The 24,546-nt window shown below is 37.6% G+C and overlaps 4 protein-coding genes and 1 pseudogene across 10 annotated transcripts; 2 read left to right on the top strand and 3 right to left on the bottom strand.

Moving 5' to 3' along the window:
* The first annotated feature begins 576 nt into the window (after window positions 1-576).
* Window positions 577-2,978, top strand: LOC111776833 (uncharacterized). 4 transcript variants are annotated; one of them, XM_023656218.2, is made up of 4 exons: window positions 577-1,751; window positions 1,941-1,989; window positions 2,376-2,486; window positions 2,583-2,978. In XM_023656218.2, exon 1 carries the CDS (start codon window positions 635-637, stop codon window positions 1,694-1,696), a length of 1,062 nt encoding a protein of 353 aa, XP_023511986.1. In that variant the 5' UTR covers window positions 577-634; the 3' UTR covers window positions 1,697-1,751; window positions 1,941-1,989; window positions 2,376-2,486; window positions 2,583-2,978. The 4 variants fall into 4 exon arrangements, with proteins under 4 accessions (XP_023511986.1, XP_023511988.1, XP_023511987.1 ...); XM_023656220.2 differs by having other exon boundaries at window positions 2,376-2,978; XM_023656219.2 differs by lacking the exon at window positions 2,376-2,486.
* Window positions 2,035-2,970, bottom strand: LOC111776838 (chitinase 2 pseudogene; annotated as a pseudogene).
* Window positions 2,979-7,890: 4,912 nt separating the features above from the next.
* Window positions 7,891-9,289, top strand: LOC111776857 (uncharacterized). The gene is made up of 2 exons (XM_023656254.2): window positions 7,891-8,446; window positions 8,960-9,289. The coding sequence occupies exons 1-2, from the start codon at window positions 8,078-8,080 to the stop codon at window positions 9,146-9,148; spliced, it is 558 nt and encodes a 185-aa protein (XP_023512022.2). The 5' UTR covers window positions 7,891-8,077; the 3' UTR covers window positions 9,149-9,289.
* A 1,559-nt stretch (window positions 9,290-10,848) lies between these two features.
* Window positions 10,849-17,420, bottom strand: LOC111776867 (putative respiratory burst oxidase homolog protein H). Of its 4 annotated transcripts, none has more exons than XM_023656265.2 (13): window positions 17,021-17,420; window positions 16,770-16,935; window positions 16,530-16,692; window positions 14,959-15,726; window positions 14,044-14,139; window positions 13,837-13,955; window positions 13,647-13,749; window positions 12,678-12,751; window positions 12,425-12,590; window positions 12,055-12,165; window positions 11,655-11,774; window positions 11,158-11,236; window positions 10,849-11,045 (listed from the first exon to the last, which is right to left on the bottom strand). In XM_023656265.2, the coding sequence occupies exons 1-13, from the start codon at window positions 17,232-17,234 to the stop codon at window positions 10,942-10,944; spliced, it is 2,283 nt and encodes a 760-aa protein (XP_023512033.2). In that variant the 5' UTR covers window positions 17,235-17,420; the 3' UTR covers window positions 10,849-10,941. The 4 variants fall into 4 exon arrangements, 3 of the variants coding, with proteins under 3 accessions (XP_023512033.2, XP_086974749.1, XP_086974750.1); XM_087118623.1 differs by having other exon boundaries at window positions 11,655-11,780; XM_087118624.1 differs by having other exon boundaries at window positions 11,158-11,255; window positions 11,655-11,780.
* A 149-nt stretch (window positions 17,421-17,569) lies between these two features.
* LOC111776797 (putative respiratory burst oxidase homolog protein H) lies at window positions 17,570-23,148 on the bottom strand. The gene is made up of 13 exons (XM_023656169.2): window positions 22,601-23,148; window positions 22,327-22,492; window positions 22,092-22,254; window positions 21,198-21,998; window positions 20,374-20,469; window positions 20,170-20,285; window positions 19,966-20,068; window positions 19,725-19,813; window positions 18,889-19,054; window positions 18,701-18,814; window positions 18,478-18,609; window positions 18,302-18,380; window positions 17,570-17,806 (listed from the first exon to the last, which is right to left on the bottom strand). The coding sequence occupies exons 1-13, from the start codon at window positions 22,947-22,949 to the stop codon at window positions 17,694-17,696; spliced, it is 2,487 nt and encodes an 828-aa protein (XP_023511937.2). The 5' UTR covers window positions 22,950-23,148; the 3' UTR covers window positions 17,570-17,693.
* Window positions 23,149-24,546: the final 1,398 nt, after the last annotated feature.

The raw sequence follows: 24,546 nt of genomic DNA on the forward strand, positions 1-24,546 counted from the left end.
AAGCTATACTCAAATTGATAATGAATAAAAAGACTTCTAATTAAATAAAATATATCTTACACATAAAAATTTTAGAGTATTTTTCGGTTATATTACATAAAATAAGATAGAATTGATTAAAATCGAAAGAATGAGATGTAAACCTGACTGATGATCACGGGTAGTAAGATAAAAATTTACTGATAAATAAAAATTTATTGATAAATAAATTTAGATATAGTTCTGTAGATAAAATACTAATTATTATTTTAAACGTTTGATTCTTTCTATATTAACGTAATAAATACATACAGATATTTCTATGTATTCATGTGTTTGACATCAAAATCACGGTGGATCGATATTTTGATCCTGTCATATAAAAAAAAATTAATAAAAAAAAAAAAAATTATATATATATATAATAAGTAATTAAACTTATTATATATTTTTATTTTTATTTTTATTTTTCTCTAGTAAGAAATAAGAAAAAAAACTATTTTATTTTATGAAATTTTTATATATGAGTTTTTGTGTCATCAATAAAGAACATTTATAAAATGATATTAGTCGCTAATATATAATATATAATGTTAATCACTAACGCATTATATTTCCTTCTTCCCTTAAACCCTAAAACGCTAGGGAGGGGGCGATGAAGACCGTCACCGGAAGTATCGTTTCTTCGAAGCCAATCTCTATCTCAAAAGCGGCGTCCACTCTCTCCTCCTTTCTCTCCGTCGACAATGGCGCTTCGAAAGCAATCTGCGCCTATCTGAGACGCGCCTCCGCCTCTTTCAACGAGTTAAAGCAGCTCCACAAGGAGTTGAAATCTTCGCGGTCTGATCGGAAGCACCGGCATCACGGATCCGAGGCTTCAAACGATCCAGAGGCTCCCAGAGTTAATCCACATTGGATCGAAGACGGCGAGAAGAAAAACCTCGAGTATCTGAGAGAAAAAGATGGAAGAAGCGGTAAGCCGAGTCTTAATGTTCAATCTGAGGATGGGCAGGATGGGAAGACAGAAACGAAAAGCGGTGGGAATGGTGATTTTGAGGATGCATCGGGTGAATATCGAAAGAGAAAGGTCGAGGACTTGAAGACTGAAATTGAGGATAAACCTAACCGAAAAGTAGAGATGGATGTGGAATCAAGTGATAAAGATAAGAGCGTTGTAGCAGTTGAGAAAAAAGGAAAAAAGCACAAGAAAAAGAGCGAGGATAGACACGCTAAGATTGAAGATGATGAACATGAGGCTGGAGCCAGGCGAAGTTACAGTAAATCGCGAAATAGCGATAATAATGGCGAAATTGAAGCTTCTGGGAAGTTCGTCGAGAACAGTATCGCAAGCGGGAAAGATAGAAAGAAGCACGAGGACAAGAAGAGTTTGGGTGACGATAAGGATCAAGTAAAGAGTGAAGGTCAGAGAAGAAGAGACGCCGAGGAGGAAAAGAGCACAAACAAGGATAATGATGATGGAACAGAGTCGACCAAGAAGAAAAGGAAGAAGAAGAAGAAGAAGAACAGGGAAGAAGAAGATGACGATTTTCAGAACAACAGTGGAGGAGCTATGGTGAAAGAGGAAATTCCAGTTTCGGATGACAAAGAATTGAAAAGGAAAGAGAAGAAAAAAAGGAAGAATCGAGGTTTAGAAGAAGGGGGTGATGATGGGTCCGAGGAACAACAGCGTACGAAGAGAAGAAAAGGAAATTTATGAGACAAGGAAGGATGAACTCACAGTTCTTGCTTCAGTTTACTAATTGCTATCAATGGTAATTGCTTGATGCTTTATTTCATCCTTCTATTTTGATTCTTTATACCAAAAGTATTATCAATCGCTTAGGAAGCTAATTTTGTGTTCATTCTTGTGAAATTTTGACATTAGAACCCTTCCCCTGACCCCTTCTGGTCAATGATTTATTTGTTTGAATGAGTAGCCTGTTGATCTCTGATGTTTATAGGGAAGAAGAACTGGGCGAAAGGCAACTTTTTGCAAAGAACATATAGAAGGTACATTATTTGATGCTTATTTATACAATTTGATCAAGAGATTGATCAGTCTGCATTGGCCAAAAGGTTTTGTGCTTGTATTTCATTGTGAAATTTGTTCTTCTTTGAGTCATCTGCTGACCAAACAAATATGCCATGAAGTTTGCCCCTACTTTGAAGGGTTTTGCATGCCTTGAAGAACCCTTTTTCTGGTGTCAAACCTCCACTTCCATCTGTTGCAAAGCTTGCTAGAACTTTACCACCTTGATAATTTGAGGTTTGGGTCTCAAAATGATTCAAAAACTCAGAAACTGTGGTCCCTTTTCCATAGGCATAGAACTGGAAGTTTACATAGTCTATTAGATCTCCATACTTCCTCCACAAAGCTAAGTAATGTGATTGGACAGCGTCGTCGTCGAACGGTGCAATGGATGCAAATGAAATGACATTTTGACGTTTGAGACGGAGCAGGAGTTTCCCTATGCACTCGGTGAATACATCGGGGTGTGCTTTGAAGTGTTCGTAATCGATATCGGCCCCATCTATATCATACTCCTTCACTATACGAGATATGGACTCGAAAGCATTTTTAACCCAAGATGTAATGGATTTAGGTTTGAAGTATGCAAATTGTTTGCCTGCTGTATCGCCCCCGAGGCTGAGGGCGAACTTGACGTTTGAATGCTGGGCCTTGATGGAAGAAACAGAAGAAGGCGATAGGATTTGTTCGTCCCAAAAGACTCTGAATTTGCCATTTGTTGCAGAAGGAGAAGATGAAGCGGTGTAATCGATGGCGAAGGAGAGGATGAAGTGGAACTCGACGTCGGGATGAATAGGTACGTCTGAAAATCTTACATTATTGCCATCAGCTCCTATGTATTCTCTGAATAGTCTTGTGTTATCTAGGGGGGTTGCCTCTAGTGATGGAAGTGTGGGGAATAGCAACTGTAGAAATGAAAATAAGAAGATTATCTGAGCTGAACCCATAATAATTGGTTGAAGCTTGATGACACTTCTTCTATTTATAAAGCCTTGATTCCATATATTGATTCCATATATCTAATGTGAGATCCCACCAAAACATCATTCATTATAAGAGTGTGGAAACCTCTACCTAGCAACGCGTTTTAAAAACCTTGAGAGGAAGCCCGGAAAAGAAAGCCTAAAGAGAATAATATTTGCTTGCGGTGAGCTTGAGTTGTTACATTTAAACTCAAATGTGGAAATGGAGAAACATGAGATCTCTCATCGGCAATGGACGGCTACTAGGCAACGAATTTGTCGATTATGAATTATTTGAGATATAGTTATTATTTTTGTAGAAAACAAAGGTTTCTAGGTTTTAACCATCGTTCTATAACCCTAGAGAACATTTCTTGACCGTTGGATGATGATATGTAGTTCTTTGGAATTCATGTATTTTGGTATTTATCTGCCAATGTGTCATAGTAGGCATCTATCAATAGTTATTGTATTAGATGATTTGACGTTATTAGTGAATTCACCGCCAAAACTGACGTCTATTGGCTGTTGTTCATTGGCAGCTAGCTAGTTAAATGCTCTATAACAGCCATTCATTTTAAAAGGTTTAGGGAGGTTATTTGTTGCGATGTAAGAGGATTTGGATCTTGGATTAGAGGATCGGGTTTCGTGTCGAGAGCACGTGTTTTAACCTATTGAGTCATGCGTAGTAGAGAGAAGAGACAATTTTACATTTTGTGTTTTTTACAAAATGTATGTGCCCACATGGATTATTAGCAATAAAGTGAATAGCGACCCATTAAACTTTTGAGGATATTTGTGAGATTCCACGTTGGTTGGAGAAAAAAATTGGATCATTTCTTATAATGGTGTGGAATCTTCTTCCTAACCGATGTGTTTTGAAACTGTATTTTAAAGCCGTGAAGCGGACAACGATTTGTAACACGTTAAAGTGGACAATATCTACTACCAATTTGCATGTGCTTGTTACAGTTCCCTCCTTCCATTTCTCACCCTCGTGTTGTTCAACGCTGTCCCCGGTTCTGGGCCATTGGGAAGTCAGTCGGCCATGTAAGCCCCATTGGGCCGGCCCAAATAGTGGGCCTGCAAAAGAGCCGTCCTGGGCAAATGAAAGGAAACGTTATTTATGGAGGCTCGCAATCATCGGCCCATTGGGCCCTTGACAAGCCCGATTCGGCTGGCGATTACACAGCCTCGTTCCAAGGCCCAGCTGCGGAATTTGTCGGTGAAGTTCGCGGCAAATGCGGTGTCGTTTAGAGGCGGAAGGGTTGGCTTTAAAACAGAAGTCGTGGATTGTCGGTACTCTAAAATTCCGGCGACGGTGGAATTGTCGAATGTGGCTGGTTGTGCGGCGGAGAAAGGGCGGATGAGCATGTAGAATACGGCGTCGTTTTTGGGGGTCGGATTTTGTCGGTTTCCACGATAGTGAGGCTGTGATTTGCAATAGTGAAGAACAAATCCTCATTCAGTGCTTCCAACCTTTTACGCCCAGCTTGTAAGTATCTGTCATCCGCCACCTTAATTTTATTCTCGCCAAAATTAATTTGAATTTATTAGATAATCAAATTTGTAATTTGGAGAATTTTCATCTCTAAACTTTTGAGCTTAGATCAGAGGTGTTCATGGGTTAAGTTCGATCGGGTTGGGACATTTGTTTAAACCCAACTTAATTGTTCGGGTTTGATAAAAAACTTTTATTAAATAAATAACTCCCTGTCCGTTGGATGAGAAACATTAATGAAGATGATGAATAATAAGGTGAGGAAAATTAGTAAATTAAAATGGAAAAAGGGGAATTTTTGAAAAAGATAGATGATAGGGGGAAGTGATTAATGGAATTGGATGGGCATTTATTAGGTACTTCAATAATAAGAAACACAAGAGAAAAACAGAGCGACCATTACAGAGATTTGGTGGAACGGTGATGGAAAGTTGTATTCAGAATATTTACTACTTTTGTTGTTTTTACGTACTTAGATGTGACTGATCATTAATCCCCTTTGTCTCCCTCATTTTCTGCCCTTTTTAAATCCTTCCCCAACCAATCTTCTTCTCCTTCTTCTTCAATCCAGTTTTATAAATATGAATCTAATGTTTAGAATTCCAATTCCAATTCCGCTCCCACATTTCAAATCCGAGTATAAATCTAAGGCACGAACCATTAAGAAAAACCTTTCTTAGATGTCGTTGGGGGACGACAGTGATCACGAGCATATGAAATTATCGTTAGTATATATTGTCTTTTTTAGACTTTCCCTTTCGGGTTTTTCGTTGTCAGGTAGAAGTTTTCACACTCTTATAAAAACTGTTTCGTTTCACTCTTCAATCGATGTAAGATCTCATATCGATTGGAGAGGAAAACAAGGGTCAGCGAGGACGCTGGCTTCGAAGATGATAGATTAAAAGATCCCATATCGATTGAAAATCTCTAATTAGTAGACGTGTTTTAAAAATATCGAAAGAAAGCTCAATATTAAACGATTAATTGTTACGTTGATATACTAAATGATTTATCTTTAATGATCTAAAGCAGCTGTCATGGAAGGTTTCAGAGGTAGGAGCTAAAGGGTTAGGGAGCGGTAAGAATGGGTTTGGCCTGACCGCTGTACGGCCCTGTTTGGATTAGCTGACCGACTTGTTTTCCGTCCTGCCCAATCAATCACTCCATGCATGCCCACCTCCACTTTATTGCATAATTATTATTATTTAACACAATAATATATAATGAACATATAATTACACAAAACGTCACAACCGAACGAAGATAATTAAAGATAATTTTTTATTTTAATATATTTTTAGAAATTTCAAATTTATTTTGAATCAATTAATAATAATTTGAAAATGGAGGAACTTGTTAAAAAAAAAAAAAAATTAAATAGAAAAAAGCTTTAAATATAATTTTAACTTTTTATATAAAAATAAATAAATAAATAAAATGGGATGGAAAAAATAAAAAATAAAAACTATAATTACGAAATGATGACGGGGAAGAGAGAAATGGTAGTAGTGGTCAGAAGGAGATGACCACAGCCTGGTTGACATAAGGAGCCGTCCAATCACCCATTCAATCCCATGCAAAACACACGACCCCCCCCCCCCCCCCCCCCCCCCCTTCCATTTTGATTAGACCACACGACGTCGTATTGCACTTCTTCACATAATCTTTATTTTTAAAAACCCCACTTTATTTATATATATAAAAAACATTTAATCCACTTTGTCGAGACACACGAGAGGGTAGGTTTTATGGGCCCCACGGAATCATATGAGTGGGCCGGGCCCACCCAGTTCGACCAGGATCATTGTCTAGAGTTCAGGATGGCGAAGTTACCATTCTACCCAAATGATTTGAATTGCTGTCTTCGTCGTTTTTCGAGAGCCAGGCCGACCAATGTCCTTTATATTAAAAAATAACAAAATTTTAATATAATAATAATAAATAAATAAGCATGCGTTGAAATTGTGGGCAGAAGGAGCAGGTTGAATAGGAATTTTAAAGATGGAAAAATAATAAATAATAATAATAATAAAAGGGGTGGAAGAAGACAATGTACTCTGCGATGTCGTTTTGCTAAACCTTCTCCTACTCCTTCTTGGTTGACGATCGTCGCGGCGTGGCGACAAACGGACGACTGAGATTATTCGAGAGACAGAGCTGGCTGTCTCCTGGCCCTCCTCGCATTTATGAACGTCGATGCACCGCTTTATCCAATACGCGACGTTTTCCACTGGGGAAAATAATTGAGTTTATTTATTTATTTATTTTGAGGAATTTAATTAATTGATGAGGTGGAATATTAGCGTTGATTTGGCAAGGCATCCGAGTTGGCGTGTATTGATTGGCTGAGTGGGGATTAGGTACGGTACAGGTGGAGTGATTGACAGTAGAAGAAGGAGAAGGCCCAAGTCCCAAGTGTCTGGCCGTCTTGTTCATTCCGTTGAGAAAGTGGTAATCATATTACGAGGTGATGATGACATAATCATCTTCTAACTCCCTCTTTTTTTCCTATTTTCACACTTTTTTTTTTTTTTTAATTATCTTTTACAATTTCTTAATTATTAAAAATGGCTTTAAAAAAGTTTAGGAGGTAATAAGTTCAAGACATTTGAGTCGGGTACGGCACCGAAATGAGGGTGTAGAGTCAATTTCCCGTCGTGAAAGTGGAACATCCAAACTTACCAAATCTCTCTCGATCGACCCCTTTCCTCTCAAGAAGATTCAACAGATCTCGTCGAACCGACTTCTATTTCAATCTGCTCTTATAAATGTTGGATGATGAAAGTCTCATGTCGGCTAATTTAGGAAATGATCATGAGTTTATAAACAAAGAATACTCTCTCCATTGTTACGAGACTTTTTGGGAATCCGAAAGCAAAGCCACAAGAGCTTATACTCAAAGTGGATGATATTATACCATTGTGGAGAGTCGTGTTCGTCTGATGAAAGTCCCACATCGAATTTAACGTACACAAGAAATGTGTATCTTTCATTTTGTTTGTGAGTCCGCGCAATTAAGACCCATTCGCAATAAAATCTATAGAGACACTTTCCCGTGGTCTGTTCTGCTCAACCTTGTCCAGTTAACACACGAGCCATGTCTTCACATACTCAGCAACGTCATCTTGCATGCCCAGTTGGTAATACCACCTGCTTTTGCAAGCCCTAGTGGTCCACATAGACGATTTAGTACCTAAGCTAGCCGAAACTTACCATAGCGAGTCCTTCTCTTTCAGTTGTAGTAATGGTCCATTTCGATTCCAAATATTTTGTATAACGTTATCGTCTACTCAATAAATTTATTTATTTGAAAGAAAAAAAACACATTTATTTATTTTGGCTGACAGTGTACGTTATGGGTGAAATCTAGAGCTGAATGCCTCTCCATGGGAAACATAGCATGACACTCCTTCATCACTGCCTTTCCTCTCTTTTTCTTCTAAAACTAAGACTTTTTAGCCCTTTTTTTTCACTTTTATCATCATCCATCCTCCTTGTCCCTCTCCCTCTTTACCCATTGGATCTTCTCTATCCACAATTCTTTCTATTTATACTCACCCACACTACACCCACCACCACAAACCCACCAACAAAAATACCTCAAAGATGTCTCCGGCGGCGGCGGCGGCGGCTACCCCATCACGGTGGTGTCCGACCCCCGAGCAAGTGATGATTTTGGAGGAGATTTATAGAAATGGGCTTAAGACTCCCAATGCCACTCAGATTCAGCATATTACTTCCCATCTTTCTTTGTATGGAAAGATTGAAGGCAAGAATGTGTTCTATTGGTTTCAGAACCATAAGGCTAGAGACCGCCAGAAGCTGCGTAGGAAGCTTTACAAGCAGCTTCAGCAACATCATTTCTTCATTAAACGACAGCGTTTTGATGACCATCATTTCTTTCACTGTTTTCTTCACCACCACCACCACCAGCGGTTCCTGCCGCCTCTACTCCCGCTTCCAACTCATTTTCAGGTACGGAATTTTATAGGAATCACGACTTTTCAGAATGGTATAATATTGTCGGTTACTAACCCAATGTGGGACTTGGGATGGGGAATTTGATATGTTTTTTTTTGTTAGACGAACACAACTCTCCACAATGGAGAGAGTATTGGTTGATTATAAACCTATGATCCCCTAAATTAGCCGAGGTGAGATTTTCATCATCTAACATCTCCCCTCGAACAAAGTAGGTCTCCCCTTAATCGAGACTCGACTACTTTTTGAGGATTTACTAATCTATTGGCACGACTAAGTTTAGGGCATGACTCTGATAGCATGTTAGACGAACACTACTCTCTACAATGGTATGATATTATCCATTTTGAGCATAACCTCTCATGGTTTTGCTTTGGGCTTCCCCAAAAGTCTTTCATACCAATGGAGAGAGTATTACTTGATTATAAATTCATAATCATTCACTAAATTAGCGGAGGTGGGACTTTCATCCTCCAACATTTTTAATTACGGGTTTTGTTTATGCAGGGGGAGGGTGGAGAGGGGCGGAGGACGGAGGTGGAGGGCGGTGGCGATGATGGGATGGCGGTGGGGGAGGAGGATGCAGAGACGACATGTGGTAATGGGACGCTGAGGACGTTGGAGCTGTTTCCGGTGAGGGCGGGGTGGGTGAAGGAGGAGGAAGGCGGGAGTGGGAACGGTGGATGGGGGAATTAGTGAAAAATAAATATTTAATTTAAAAGAAAAATAGGAGGGGGGGCGTAGGGTAAGTAGAGAGTAGGGTTGGTGAGGGCTTAAAATGAATGTCATAAATATTGTAAAAATTTGGAGAAGGAAAATCTGATTTGCCGTTTCACATTCTGACTCACCCTTTATTTATTTATTTATTTATTTTTTGTTGTATTTTTAATGTCCCTTTTAATAATAATAAATCTTACTTAATTTTTGCAATTGATTAAATAATAATAATAATAATAATATTTTTTTTTTATAAATAAATAAAATATGATACCGTCTTATTAGGGAATGATCATGTGTTGATAAGTGGGGAATACTATCTCCATTGGTACGAGGGCTTTTGGGGGAAGCCCAAAGCAAAGCAAAGCAAGCTATGAGGGCTTATGTTCAAAGTGGACAATATCATACCATTGTGGAGAGTCGTGATTCCTAACATGGTATCAGAGCCGTGTCGAACAAAGGGTGTACTTTGTTCGAGGGCTCCAGAGAAAGGAGTTGAGCCTCGGTTAAGGGGAGGCTATTCGAGAGCTCCATAAGCCTCAAGAGAGGCTTTATAGTGTACTTTGTTCGAGAGGAGGAGTGTTGAGGATTATTGGGAGTGAGTCTCACCTTGGCTAATTTAGGGAATGATCATGGGCTTATAAGTGAGGAATATGAGACATTTTGAGGAAGCCCAAAGCAAAGGCATGAGAGCTTATGTTCAAAGTGGACAATATCATACCATTGTGAAGAGTCGTGATTCCTAACTATATTTTAAAGTATTTTAGCGTTTTATATTTAATAAACTGAAATCATATATATACCTGATTAGACATTGCTCTCAAATGCACTTTCTTCATTCTCTGTATTATCTCTTGTTATACATACTTGAAGTCATCCATAGAACCTTTACCAATATTCCGACCTTAGGGTTGATCTGATTGATGTTGTCTAGAAACGTGGTGTTCAATATCATCAAGGAAAAGACAACGTCAGATCTATTGAAGGTGTTGTCAAATATGTACGAGAAACCGTCAGCTATGAAAAAGGTGTATTTGATGTTTCCTCTCGAACAGTCTTTCATCCTTGTTTACTCTCGAGCAATCGTTTTCAACTAGACTGACTCATGTTCACCAAAACACAATCCTTATCTAATTAGTTGTCCATAGCGAATCACAATGACTATGTCTTTAAAGCACACAAACACGGCTAAATCAAGAACATGACTCTAATAACGCTCAAGTTATGATGTGGGGTATGTTAGCGGTTCCATGCCCTCGATAAACGCTTTATAATTCGAAAAACACTGTGGGGTGCAGAATAGAAGACAATATTGAAGAGACAGTAACAGCTAAGGGGCTGTCTAGGAAGAAGGGGTTGGAATGGTGTAGAATCTTTCAGGCCTAAGTCAATGCCTTAACAAATATGGGAACCATTCTATTTTCCACAATGCCCCATCAGATTTGACACTCTTCACCATATCTACATCATTTATATATATATATATATATATATATATATATATATATATATATATATATATATATATATATATAATAAATAAGACGGTTCGAGTTTAACCAATAAAAAGTTGATGATTTGAATCACCGATCAATTAAAAATACGATACTCGTTTATGTTATATCATAGTAATCATAATAATATAAGGCTCGAGATCAAGAAATTGCTATAACCAAATATATTTGAGTCAATGGATCGATGTTTATTTATTTATTTTTTTATTGAAATCGAATTCCATTTTTTATTATTAGCCAACATTTTTTTACCACAAGTTAAAAGTTTTCGTGGTGGAAGTGAAATTTTGTTGAACCATCACTGTAATTCCTGCAGAGTTTAGCGAATTGGCGTTGAGGGGCATTTCCACAGTAAAATACACCTGCAAAATAAAAAAATTAAAAAAAAAAAAAACAATTAAAATGTGATTAGTTTCATTTATTTGTTAATTATATATGTTAACATTAGATTAAGCATTTTAATTAAAATTTCACCTATGTTACAGTCTTTGTGCTTGGTTTTCAAGTCTGTGAAAACCTTTTTCCAGTCCGGTTTTCCATAGCGAGCCCTTATCTGTGATAACTCCAAGAAACTTATTATAAAAAAAATTAAAAAAATTAAAAAAAAAAAATCTTAAAATAAGTTATTTTGTTTTCAAATTAATTTTAAAAATTAGAATATGTTAATAGCATTTATTTTAATTTTTATTATTGATTACTATACCTACTTTTTAATAAATCTTATATTCACATATAATTAAAATTATTATAATAAAAATTTACTAGTCCCACAGAAGTGATCATATATGTATAGTCTAAGAATACTCTCTCCATTAGAATAAGGTGTTTTTGGGAAAGCCCAAAACATAGCTATAAAAGCTTATGCAATAATATTATATGACTGTGGAGAGTCGTGTTCACCTAACAAAAATGACTATTTAAGATTTATTGAAATTAAAATGAAATAAAGTTCGTTTGGTGTTGAAAATTACCCGACTTCCAGAAATGATATCCTTTTCGGTCTGTATATTTTGGAGAATGGTAATGAACACGGACCGTGGGTCTCCTTCCTTATGCATGCAACTTAAATGGTTGTTCATTTCTATTACTTTCTCTTTCTGAAATGGTTTAATTTTAAATATGGGTAAGTTAAAATTGCTTCATTTCACCTCACTAAAATATATAGAATATGAAATTTAAGTTTTTTTTAAAAAATAAATATTTACCGAACAAAATCATTTTTTTTTTAATGATCTTAGATTATGATTAAATTTATCTTTTATAAAAATCTTTAATTAATTAAAAAAAAAAACACTTTTGATTTAAAAAGCCTTTTTTTATTAATTTTGAAAAAATGTAAGTTATTCCAAACACTATTAGTCACCGACTTACTCCATTATCGTATTCTGCCACATCATTCATGATCCCTTTAAACCATTCAAATGATTCTTGTGTCTTTGTCACCCAGTAGAAATATGCTCTCTTCGACGAGTTCTTTTCGGTCTGCAAGATGAGTTTAGAATGACTTATTTTTTTTTAAAGGATGACATTTTAAAGTAAATATGTGTAAGGAACTACGATTCTCTACAATGGTATGATATTCTCCACTTTGAGCCTAAGCTCTCGTGGCTTTATTTTTTGATTTTTCAAAATATTTCATACTAATGGAGTTGTATTACTTACCTACAATTCCAGGATCAATCTCTTATTTAGCTGATGTGAGATTCGTCTTCCAACAATTTTAAACGACGTGAACACTTACATTTTGTGGGGCATTTGTTTTGACGTGGTTTAATAGATCTTTCAAAATGCTGATCATTGGAGTAGCTCCAATTCCAAGGCCTATGAGCAAGAGAATGTCGTAATTCTTGTAATTTTGTGCTGGGGCTCCATATGGTCCCTTGATCAAAATATGAGGATATTTATCACTGCAAATATAGAACACCAATCAGTCTTATTAACAACCATTTGTGGCTTGCATTTCTGCCTCAGAACAACACATAGTTTTCACTCACCTTGATCTCAAGTCGTTTGTTCTTTCTTGTCTAACTATTCCACCTCTTTTCATTTCATCTTCAGCGCTACATGCCTGCATAATTTCCTCTGATTTTAGTGGACACTTCTGCAAGAAGACTCTTTAATGCTTTTTTTTTTTTTTTTTTTTTTTTTTTTTTTTTTTTTTTTTTTTTCCAAATCTGATCGGACATAGTGTAATAGCCCAAGTCCACAGCTAGTAGATATTGTTCTTTTTAGACTTTCCATTTCGGGTTTCTCCTCAAAGTTTTAAAACACGTTTGTTAGAGACGCCAACGTTATGGAAGTTCCTGGATTGTGTGAAATAAGAGTTGTACCAAAGGCACCCTATGATTTCATAATCAAAAATGGAAAATTGACCTAAGGGGCGGATACCTTTTTTTGTTATCTAAAGGCAAAGACTCTGAAGTGACTTGAGCCCCAAAACTAGGTTGGGTGCAGGGGGTCGATCTTTCTTTTCTTACTCAGGGTGCTTCATCTCAGGTTCTTGCAGTTGAACATGCTGAAGGTTCCACACCCTTATAAGCAATAATTCGTTCCCCTCTCCAACCGATGTGGGATCTCACAATCCACCCCTTTGGGAGGCCAGCGTCCTCGCTGGCACATCGCCTGATGCCTGACTCTGATATCATTTGTAACAGGCGAAGCCCACCGCTAGTAGATATTGTCCACTTTGGCCGGGTACATATCGTCGTCAGCCTCAAGGTTTTAAAACGCGTCTATTAGGGAGAGGTTACTCTCCAACCGATGTGAGGTCTCAACCAAACCATCCTAAATGTATCCAATCTCCAAAACATTGCTAGAGAGAATTAACGTAAGAATACATATTGCCTCTAAGAAACTTATAGAAGTACTAGTGTTAACCTGTCAATCTATACCTAGCTCAACTGGGTAAGACATTATATTCTTTTAACATGTTATATTCGAGTTTGGAGTATTGTCGAGTATACCTTTCCAAATCTGTTCATGAGCTCGGATGTCCAATCTCCTTGATTAAGTATATGGAGACTTAAATAGTCATCTCCTGGTGCAGAAGTGATAGAGAATGGATGCCTGTATGTTTCCAGTGATAAAAACATCCCAATTAGTCAACTCATTGTTCTCATAGATAAGTAGTTCTTAAAATATGAGAGATATCACCATTGCAATTTTGATATATCCTTGCACTTGACAAACAGATACATCCCACTTTCATACTTGAATCCTTCTGGTTTTGTCAAGTATAGTGCTACCAGAGCATTTCTGCTATACACTACTGCCTGTAAAGTCCAAGAAAAACACCAAAAAAGTAAGTCTTGTTTGGTTCCAATGAACTTAAAGAGAGAATTTCTTATATTTCATCTGTACCTTTTTTACTTTGACTTCATGTTTTTGTTCGTTGAAGCTTATATTAAGTCTCTCCATTGCGTATAGAACTAATGGGAATGCAACGTACACCCATGTCTGCATATGAAGAGACATCATAAAGTTTAGGGACTTTTTAGATATATTTTAACGTTGAGAGACCTACTAAACATGTAACGGCCCAAGCCCACCACTAGCCGATATTGTCCGCTTTGGGCTTTCCCTTCCAGGCTTTTCCTCAGGATTTTAAAACAGGTCTGCTAGGGAGAGGTTTCCATACCTTTATAAGGAAGGATCCGTTCTCCTCTCCAACTGATGTGAAATCTCACAATCCACCCCCCTTGAAGGCCCAACATCTTCGCTGGCACACCGTTCGGTGCCTGGCTCTGATACCATTTATAACGGCTCAAGCCCACCGCTAGTAGATATTATCCTCTTTGGGCTTTCTCTTCCGGGCTTTCCCTCAAGATTTTAAAACGTGTCTACTAGGGAGAGGTTTCCACACCCTTATAGAGAATGCTTTGTTCTCCTCCCTAACCAACGTGGGATCTCACAATCCACCCTCCTTGGGAGCCCAGCGTCCTCGCTGGCACATGGTTCGGTGTCTGACTCTAATACCATTTGTAACGGCCCAAGCCCACCGCTAGCAGATATTGTCCTCTTTGAGCTTTCCCTTCCGGGCTTCCCCTCAAGGTTTTAAAACGCATTTACTAGGGAGAGGTTTCCACACCCATATAAAGAATGATTTATTCTCCTCCCCAACCGATGTGGAATCTCACAAAACACAAAGTTAAACGAGCCATTTCATGATTCTAACAGATCCAACACATCCATTCTAAACTTGATATTAACAATATGAACAAAAACAGTAGCTTTAGATTAAGACCAATACAACGGGGCGGGGGGCGATATACATACCGTTCGATTCAACCAATCCCAAGCTAGGGATTGGAAGTAGCCATGAAGAATCAGCAAGACATAGACCAGAAAAAGCAAATGATGTGCATACCAGAAGGCATTGAAACCTATCAAATGATGAAAGGATTCCTGTAACTTCTTCTCACTCTTTCTAAGTGAAGGAATTGCCAGAGTGAAGCTGTAGGCCATTATAACGACCATGAGGATTCCAGTAACACCAGGAACACTTGAAAGCAAATCACAGTAACCTGCCTGCTTGGACTCAAAATTTGGGCCAAGAATTTCCTTGAGTTTGTCGCTTAGACATGTGGACAATATTGGAAACCCACATCCCAAATGCATAATCATATGAACAAAAGTGGCCAATGAAATGGCTACACCAACCAGCATGTGAAAGGAAATATGATCATCAAAAGGGAATATGGAGCTGAGAAATGTGGATCTAAGTGTGGTTAATGTGCCTCTGCAAGCAAGAAACAGAATCAGACCCATATTGAATTTCAGAGTCTCGGCTGATCCCTTAGCAGTACCAATGCAATAACCCATCAGTTTAAACGTTTCCTTCTCCTTGTATTCCATGTATTTCCAAAGAAACAGACCCAAATTTATGGCTAACCACAGTATTAAAACCCAGATTCTTTTCCTGTTATCGTTGATTATTTCTATTGTTTCTCTCACAAAATTGCTGGTTGAAACATCCTGATGCTGCAACATTTTGGTTTCTTCAGGTTTCCACAGTTCTCGGATTACAAGGTTCAAATGTTCAATCTGTTGAAGACATCAATTCTTTCAGATGAATTTCAAGTGAGTTTATACCTATTGTATATTTAATCTTGAAATTTGAATTTACATTAAGCAAAACTATATATTATATATATATTTTTTAATAAGATTTATTATGATATTTTATTTTTTAATTAAAATTATATGAAAAATGGAAGTTATCATTAAAAAGTTTCATTGAAATGAATAGTTTTTTCGTCCAACAACTTGGTCCCGAAAATAAATTGAGAATTTCACAAGGATAGAGATTGAAATAGGTAGGGTGTAATAGCTTAAGTCCACCACTAGCAGATATTGCCTTTAGAATTTCTTTTTCGGGCTTCCCCTCAAGGTTTTTAAAAGCGAGGGAGAGGTTTCTACACCCTTATGAAAAATGTTTTGTTCCCCTCTCTAATTGATGTGGAATCTCACAATCCACCTTCATTCGGGGGCCAGCGTTCTCGCTGTCACTTGTTCTCCTCTTCAATTGATGTGAGACCCCCTCAATCCACCCCTTTGGGGCCAGCGTCCTCACTCGCACACCACCTAGTGTCCACCCCCTTCGGGGTTCAACCTCAAGTGTTACATGGAGAGACAAAATGTTATTTTTGGTGAAGGGACGAGATTGAGGATTGAAATAGGCGGCGGACAGGGACGAGGAAGGTTTTCCCGTCCCACTCCACCGCGTGAACATATTTAACCTACTTATTAATGTTCATTCTAACGCTAGAAATCATGTTAAAACTATGTGACTAATTTGTCTTAAAAAAAATTAAAGGCATTCTTGTTTTACTTGGTTATTTTAGTACCTCAATAAACCCATTGCCGTCTGGATCAAGCTCTTTTACGATCATAGATGCGTAGGATTCAATTTGTTTCTCAATACTTGTCAACTTGTTTGCAGAAGCAGTCCACTTTAGTACAGTCTCCACCTCTTTCTTTGAGATCTTATTATCATCATTCTTGTCACACCTAACAACAAATTTCAAATCCATAAGCGGATGAATTAGGAACCAATTTAATGCTTCAAGTTTGGGAGAGAAGCTTACAAATCGAAGAAGATCTCAAGCCTGGTATCCAGATCATCCTTATCCAATTCTTCCCAAAACACCTTCAATTGTTGCAGAGTAATCCCTTTCTCGGGCTCCACCTTTTTTCTCTTAGACAATACATCAAACAGTTCGTGTGCAAAGTATTTGGAGTCCTCATTCATGCCTGAAACAGAATCAACAAACACAAATTTCACAATATTTGTAAGCAAAATAGAGATTAAATCATAGAGAAATAGAGATAGTTTCACCAATGCAGGCTCCGAATTCGTCCCTGGAAAGTTTTACGTATTCCACTTGCCCGTCAAATTCCACTTGCCCGCGAAATTTCTCCGCAACTTCCTCCCATGAGTTCGCGAATGAACCATTCAGAAAGCTCAACAAGTGAAGGTGTTTATGCTCTTTTTTATTTCCAGCAACCGGCGGAGAAGGCTCGCCGCGTTCTGCTGGATTATCTTTCGCCATTCTTTCTCAGCTCTCAGTTTCAGAGTGTTGGAGAATGGTGATGAACTGAAGAGTCAAGTGTCAGCTTAAATCATAACCAGTTTTATACCAAACTTGGATTGTTCTCTAGGAATATTAATTACTTGCGTGGTTCCTGTTCGAGAATTATGGGAGAAGAAGGCTGGAAAATTTTACATCATGAACAAGCTTAGAACAGAACAATATATTGATTTGGCTGTGGCATCAGATCTTTTAGCTGTATGGGTAGCAAGCAAAGCTACATTCCTTCTCTAATAGATCCTTAATTTTTAGTAATCAAAGCTTAGTTCGAATTTAAACAATGCTTATGGGCTCAATTTATAAAAATAAAAAATATAATAAGTAAAAGGATAATTATTAAGACAAGAAATTTCAAAATCACTTAATATGATGGCTTCAATTTTACAACTTCTTTTTGAAGTGTTTGGTGGGGAAAGGTTGCTAAAAATTCTCCTTGTGGAAACGAAACCTTGTTGATCTTGAGCTGTCGCTGAAATTTTGGCAGTGACCCCGCAATTCCTTAACGAGAGTGTATGGTCCACAGTAAAACACACCTGAAACCGACGAGAGCGTGTTAGATCACCACCTAACCCAACTCAAAAGTAGAGTTCCACCATAGTGTTAGACGAACACGACTCTCCACAATGGTATGATATTATCCACTTTGAGCATAAGCTCTCATGGGTTTGCTTTAGTTTTTCCCAAGAGGCCTCACACGAATGGAGAGGGTATTCTTTGATTATAAACTCATGATGATTCCCTAAATTAGCCGACGTGGGACTTTCATCATCCAACACACAGAACCCATCAACGCATAGCTCAATTCACCTAAAAACAAAATGACTTTAAAAGAGTTCGAATACGGACCCATTAAGTGAAAATGATTTCAAGGATTTCGACCACAGAACCCGTCAAATCATAGCTCAATCCACCAAAAGCTAAATAACTTTAAAGAGTTCGAATGCTAAGGACCGATTAAATTACCTCTCAATCCAAAAGCTTAAATTAGCTTAACCCATTTTGTTTAGATTAGAGGCTCGATTTCTCACCTATTTGAGAGCCTTTGTGTCTAGATGCCAACTCTTCGAAAACTTTCTCCCAGTTCGGTCTCGCAAAATGAGTCCTTATCTGTGGTACAGTTGTGTTAAAATAACATACAAGCCTATGAGGATTGAAAGAGAATTTGGATGGAAAATTTTGTTGTGTAAATTGTGTTCATGATTACCCGGCTACCAGAGACAACGTCCACTTCTTCCCCTCTAGATTTCTGAATTTGTTGAAGCATGGTGATGAGCACGGATCGGGCGTCTCCTTCCTCGTGCATACAACTTAAGTGGTTGTGCATTTCTATTATTTTCTGCAATGATTCAAATGAAGAAAGTTGATTACTTGCAGGTAGAATGGATATAGAATTAAGTGATTTTCTTGTTTAAACACAGTCGACGTACGTCGTGATCGTACTCGGCAACGTCATCCATGACACCTTTAAACCAATCAAATGATGCCTGTTCCTTTGTCACCCAATAGAAATATGCTCTTTTTGGGACCTTTGGGGCATCGTTCTGCAATTATGCTTGGATTAGTTCCCAGACTTTCACAAAAATGTCAACAGTTTGGTTTGGTTTGCTTTACTTACAGTGTGGGAGTCACTTTGTTTGATGTGGTTTAGTAAATCTTTCAAAATGCTGATCATTGGAGTAGCCCCAATCCCAAGGCCTATGAGCAAGAGAATGTCATACTTCTCGTAGCTCTGTGCAGGGGCTCCATATGGTCCTTTGATGAATATCTGGGGATATTTCTTACTGCAAATGCAATACCAACCTAGTTAACCATTTCTGGATTGAAAATGCGTCACAAACCGTAACAGCCCAAGCCCATCGTTAATAGATATTGTCCGCTTTGGCCCGTTGCGTATCACCGTCAGCCTCACGGTTTTAAAACGTGTCTGCTAGGGAGAGGTTTCCACACCCTTATAAGGAATGCTTCATTCCCCTCTCCAACCGATGTGAGATCTCACAATCGGCCCAGCGTCCTCGCTGGCACACCACCCAGTTCTGGCTCTGATATCATTTGTAACAGCTCAAGCCCACCGCTAGTAGATATTGTCCACTTTGGCCCGTTACGTATTGCCGTCAACCTCACGGTTTTAAAATGCGTCTACTATGGAGAGGGTCTAGCCCTACTCCGACTAGTGCCTCGATCTGTCCTATGACTGGCTCTGATACAACAACCATCAGGCGGTGTTCTAGCGAGGACGCTGGCTCCCCAAAGGGGGTGGATTGTGAGATCTCACATCAGTTGAGAAGGGACGAAACATTCCTTATAAGGGTATAGAAACCTCTCCATAGTAGACACGCTTTAAAATCGTGAGGCCAACAGTGATACGTAACGGACCAAAGCGGACAATATCGGTTAAGAGTAGGCTTGGCCTATTACACAAACTAACTCGGAACGACCCGATTTTTCGCTCACCTTGATTCCGAAGGAACGTAATCCAAAAACGTTTTGGTTTCCAGTCTAGCAATTCCCCCCTTCCTCTTTTTAGTTTCAGGTTCACAGACCTGCATTTCCTCTGTGTTTAGTATGTAGAAATGGAGGGAAAAACAGTAAAATGTGATGAACTTTATACCAGTTTGGAATGCAATTTAACACTATCAGAAAACACAAATAAATAGAGGGCACAAGAGCTTGACAGTTGAAACAAGTTTATTACCTCTTTAAATTTGTTTCTGAGCTCTTCTGTCCAATCTCCTAATGCACGTATATGGACACTTAAGTAGTCATCGCCGGGTGCAGAAGTGATAGAGAATGGATGCCTGTATTCAGTGAAAAACATCCCAATTCAAGTGATCATACTTCCAAATACCCTAAAATATAATCGACCTCTAAATAGAAATAGATCGATATGAGCTATTACCATTCAAAATTTGATATATCCGGGCACTTAATAAACAGATACGTTCCACTTTTGTACACAAATCCTGGAGGTTTCGTCAAGTACAGAGCTAGAACGTTTCCATTATAAACTACTCCCTGAAAAATCCGAGAAAACCAGAAGAACTTGTTTAGCTTGCACGGCCAAACCTCCAAGAAAAGATAAATGGCTTGCAGATCTTAGTACCTTTATCACATTGACTTGATGGTAAAATTCGTAGAACTTTATAACAAGTCTCTCAATCACATATATAAGTACTGGAACTGCAATGTACATCCATGTCTGCAAATGGAGAGATGACAGACATTGAGATCATTGTTGTAATTCACTGGTTTGTTCAGTTTGAACTATTGTTTTGCTCCTTTTAACTGTTATCCAAAATTTTTGCTCATTCACTGATTATCTCTCCTGAACTTGACATTGTTTGTACCAGCACCCACCATTAGTAGCTATTGTCTGCTTTGGCTCGTTATGTATCGCCATCAGCCTACTTTGGGATCTCACAATCCACCTCTTTGGGAGCCAGCGTCCTCACTGGCACACCGCCTGGTGTTTGGCTCTGATGTCATTTATAATAGCCTAAGCCCACCGCTAGCAGATATTGTCTGTTTTGGCTCATTACGTATCACCGTCAGCCTCATAGTTTTCAAACGCGTCTACTAGGGAGAGGTTTCCACACCCTTACAAGGAATGTTTCGTTCCCCTCTCCAACCAATGTGGGATCTCATAATCCATCCCTCTTGGGGTCCCAACGTCTTCACTGGCACACCACCCGGTGTCTAGCTCTGATACTATTTGTAACAGTCCAAGCCCACCACTAGCAGATATTGTCCGCTTTGGCGCATTATGTATCGATTTTAAAATGCGTCTACTAGAGAGAGGTTTCCACGTTCTTATAAGGAATGTTTCGTTCCTCTTTCTAACCAATGTGAGATCACACATTGGTAATTGGTAATATGAATGAAGATATAAACATTAGATTAATAGCAATACGATGACAATAGACGTACCGTTTTCTTGTACCAGTCCCGAGCCAGGAATATGAAGTAGCCATGAAGAATCAGCAGGAGATAGCACAGAACAAGCAAATGATGTGCATACCAGAAGGCATTGAAGCCTGCCAAATGTTGAAGCAGCGGAGGTAACTTGTCTTTACGCTTTCTGAATAAAGGAGTTGCCAATGTGAAGCAAAAGGACATTATAATGATCATGAGGATTCCAGTAACACCAGGAACACTTGCAACCAAGTCAGGGTAACTTGGCTGCTTGAAGTCAAAATTTGGCCCAAGAATTGCCATGAACTTGTTGTTTGAGCATGAAGTCAATCTGGGAAAATCACATGTCAAATGCATTGTGACATGAAGAAAAGTGCCCACCGAAATGGCTACAGCAACCAGCATGTGGAAATTGATATTATCATCAAAAGGGAATATGGAGCTGAGAAAGGTGGATCTAAGTTTGGTTAATGTGCCTCTACAAACAAGAAACAAAATGAGAGCCATATTGAATTTGAGAGTCTCAGCTGCTCCCTTTGCAACACAAACACAATAACCCATCACTTTAAACGCCCCCTTCTCTCTGTACTCCATGAATTTCCAAACAAATAGTCCCAAATTTATTGCTACCCACAGTGTCAAAACCCAGATTCTTTTCCAGTTCGTCATAATAACTTCTTCTGTTTCCTTCAGAAATGCTGGAGTATTGCAGATTCCTAGAATCGGGGACGCCGGAAGTTTAGAATATTGTTTCTGCAATCGTTTTTCTTCTTCAGAGCTCCACATTCCTCTCACTAGAATTTCCATATGCTCAATCTGTTTAAACCCATATCAGTTCTTTTAGCTAGAGTTTTAAGCGAAAAGGAATTTGATCTTCCTGTTCTTCCTAGTTTATTTTTCAACAAGTACCTCAATAAACCCATTGCGGTCTGGATCAAGCTCCTCCATGATCAGAGATACGAACGTTTCAGATTCTTTCTCAAGATTGTTCAATTTGTTTGCAGAAGCGCTCCATTCCAATACCGTCTTCACCTCTTCCCTTGAGATCTTCCCGTCGCCATTTTTGTCACACCTGAAAACACTCGAGTTCTTCAGAATCTACATTTCAGGATCAGAAGGAAAAACATATAAGAGAGTTTTATACAAATCAAAGAATATCCGAAGCCGAGAATCTAGGTCTTCTTTTGTCAAATCATCCCAAAACGCTCTCAATTCCTGCAGCGTAATCCCTTTCGCTGCCATTATCTCTCGTCTCCTTGCCAATACATCATACAGTTCCCCAGCAAAATCCGTCGTGTCTTTTTTCATCCCTAAATAAGAACAGCAACCGATGATCCAAATATTCATTTAGCTAGAAAAAAAAAAAAAAAAAAACAAGAAAAACGAGATTAATCACACAGAGAGGACGAGAAATTCACCAATGCAGGCTCCAAATTTGTCTCTAGAAAGTTTTCCATCAGGCGCTAGTTGACGAAAACGCTTCTCTATTGCTTTCCATGCTTCCTCTTCTTTTCCGGCTATGGAACCTTCCAGAAACCTCAACATGTTAAACCCCTTCCGTCGTCTTCTCATTCCGACGAACGACTGAGAAGTCTCGACGGCAGTCTTCTTCATATCGCCATTGCAGTTGCTCTGCTTCCAGTCCGATTGGTTTAAATCTCTTAGTTCAGAGGTTTTCTCGTCGGCCACCATGTGATCGATTTCAATGCTCTCCAGTAGACACTCTGCTGGATTTTCTTTCACCTTCTTTTCATCTGAGAACTCCATCAGCTTTTCACTTCAAACTCACCAAGAAAAACAATCGAGAAATGAGTTGCAGAGTTCGGATTTGAAGCTCTATTGTGTGGTATTGGTGATTTGAAGTATGAACAGAGTGTTCGAAGGAAGGTGGGGAAGATGATGGCCAGCCTGAAAGTGGTGGTTGACTAAGAGTAACAAAGACTCGACTGCCCGGTGCGAGATTTTGAGAATTATAAGTCCAAATAAATAATAATTTTAATTTTTTTTATTATATTTTAAAAATAAACATCATCAAACCATCAAAATGGTGCCAATGCCCAATAACCAAATTCCTATATTATTCACTAAAAAATACGTCATTGATCTTCCACGTCACTAATGTATCTATCTCGAGCCATACGTATTAAACTAAAAATGTAATAGCTCAATAATATATGGTAGCGGGGAACTTTGACGGTTACAAATGGAATCAAACTCAGACACAGAGCGGTGTGTCAACGACCCTAGCATACACGTTTTAAAACCATGAAGCTGACACCAAAGCGGACAATACTTGCTAGTGGTGGATTTTGACTATTATAAAAAAAACGTCCTTATGTTTACATTTGAGCAAATTCAGGCATCACTGAAACATATATGGAAACTCCGTCCTTATTTTGTTGAATTAAGAAACGTCTTTGTATTCACATTTTAATATAAGAGTCTATTATATACTTTAAAGTTCGAGAGTTGTTACGCTAATGTTACAAAGTATAATAATTAACCAAACAACATGACTTATAAAGCGTTCACACTATAATATAGTTTTTTTAATACGTACTTTTTCATTTATTACCTAATTATTTTGTATTTATTTATTTATATTCTTGTTTGATAGCTAAAATACAATCTAATAAGTTTAGGATTTTTTAATAAACAATATTTCTATTTAAAAAAAAAAGTAATTTATATAAGACTGTAATAATTAAAACTATAAAGTCAATATCTAATCTAACCAATTATTTTAACATCTACTCTCGTGAATTAATTTTTAAACTTAAAAAAATATATTTGTTTAATAAAGTAATGATATAAGTTATCGAACAGCTAAAAAAATTCAACTTCTAATAAAAAAATAAAAAACGACAAGTCATATGATTTGCTCGGTCAAATCAGCTCTCCTGCCTTATAAACGCCATTTATGTAAGATTATATACAAATTATAAATTATAAAATTTATACTTAATTTATTTTATATATATATATATATATATATATATATATATATATATATATATATATATATATATATATATATATTTATTTATTTATTTATTTATTAGATTAAACTTGTAGGTTTTTTTTTAAATAATTATTACACGTTTTAATTAATTATTTCATATAGTTAAGACCGTTTATCTATTAATAAATAAATAAACAGTATACAATTGAAATGAAAGAGGTTAGAGAAAATTACTTAATAGACGTTTTTTTAATTAATCTGAATATAAAAGTTTAAACAAAAATATTTGTATGGATATAAATATTTATATATATTTTATATTTTTCAAATGAAAATAAATATTTATTATTCAACGCAGAAGAGAATTCCATTTTTTTTTTAATTCTTTTTATTTATTTATTT

The sequence above is a fragment of the Cucurbita pepo genome, chromosome 16 (assembly GCF_057944985.1).
Source record: "Cucurbita pepo subsp. pepo isolate OVF chromosome 16, ASM5794498v1, whole genome shotgun sequence".
NCBI classification, from domain to species: domain Eukaryota; kingdom Viridiplantae; phylum Streptophyta; class Magnoliopsida; order Cucurbitales; family Cucurbitaceae; genus Cucurbita; species Cucurbita pepo.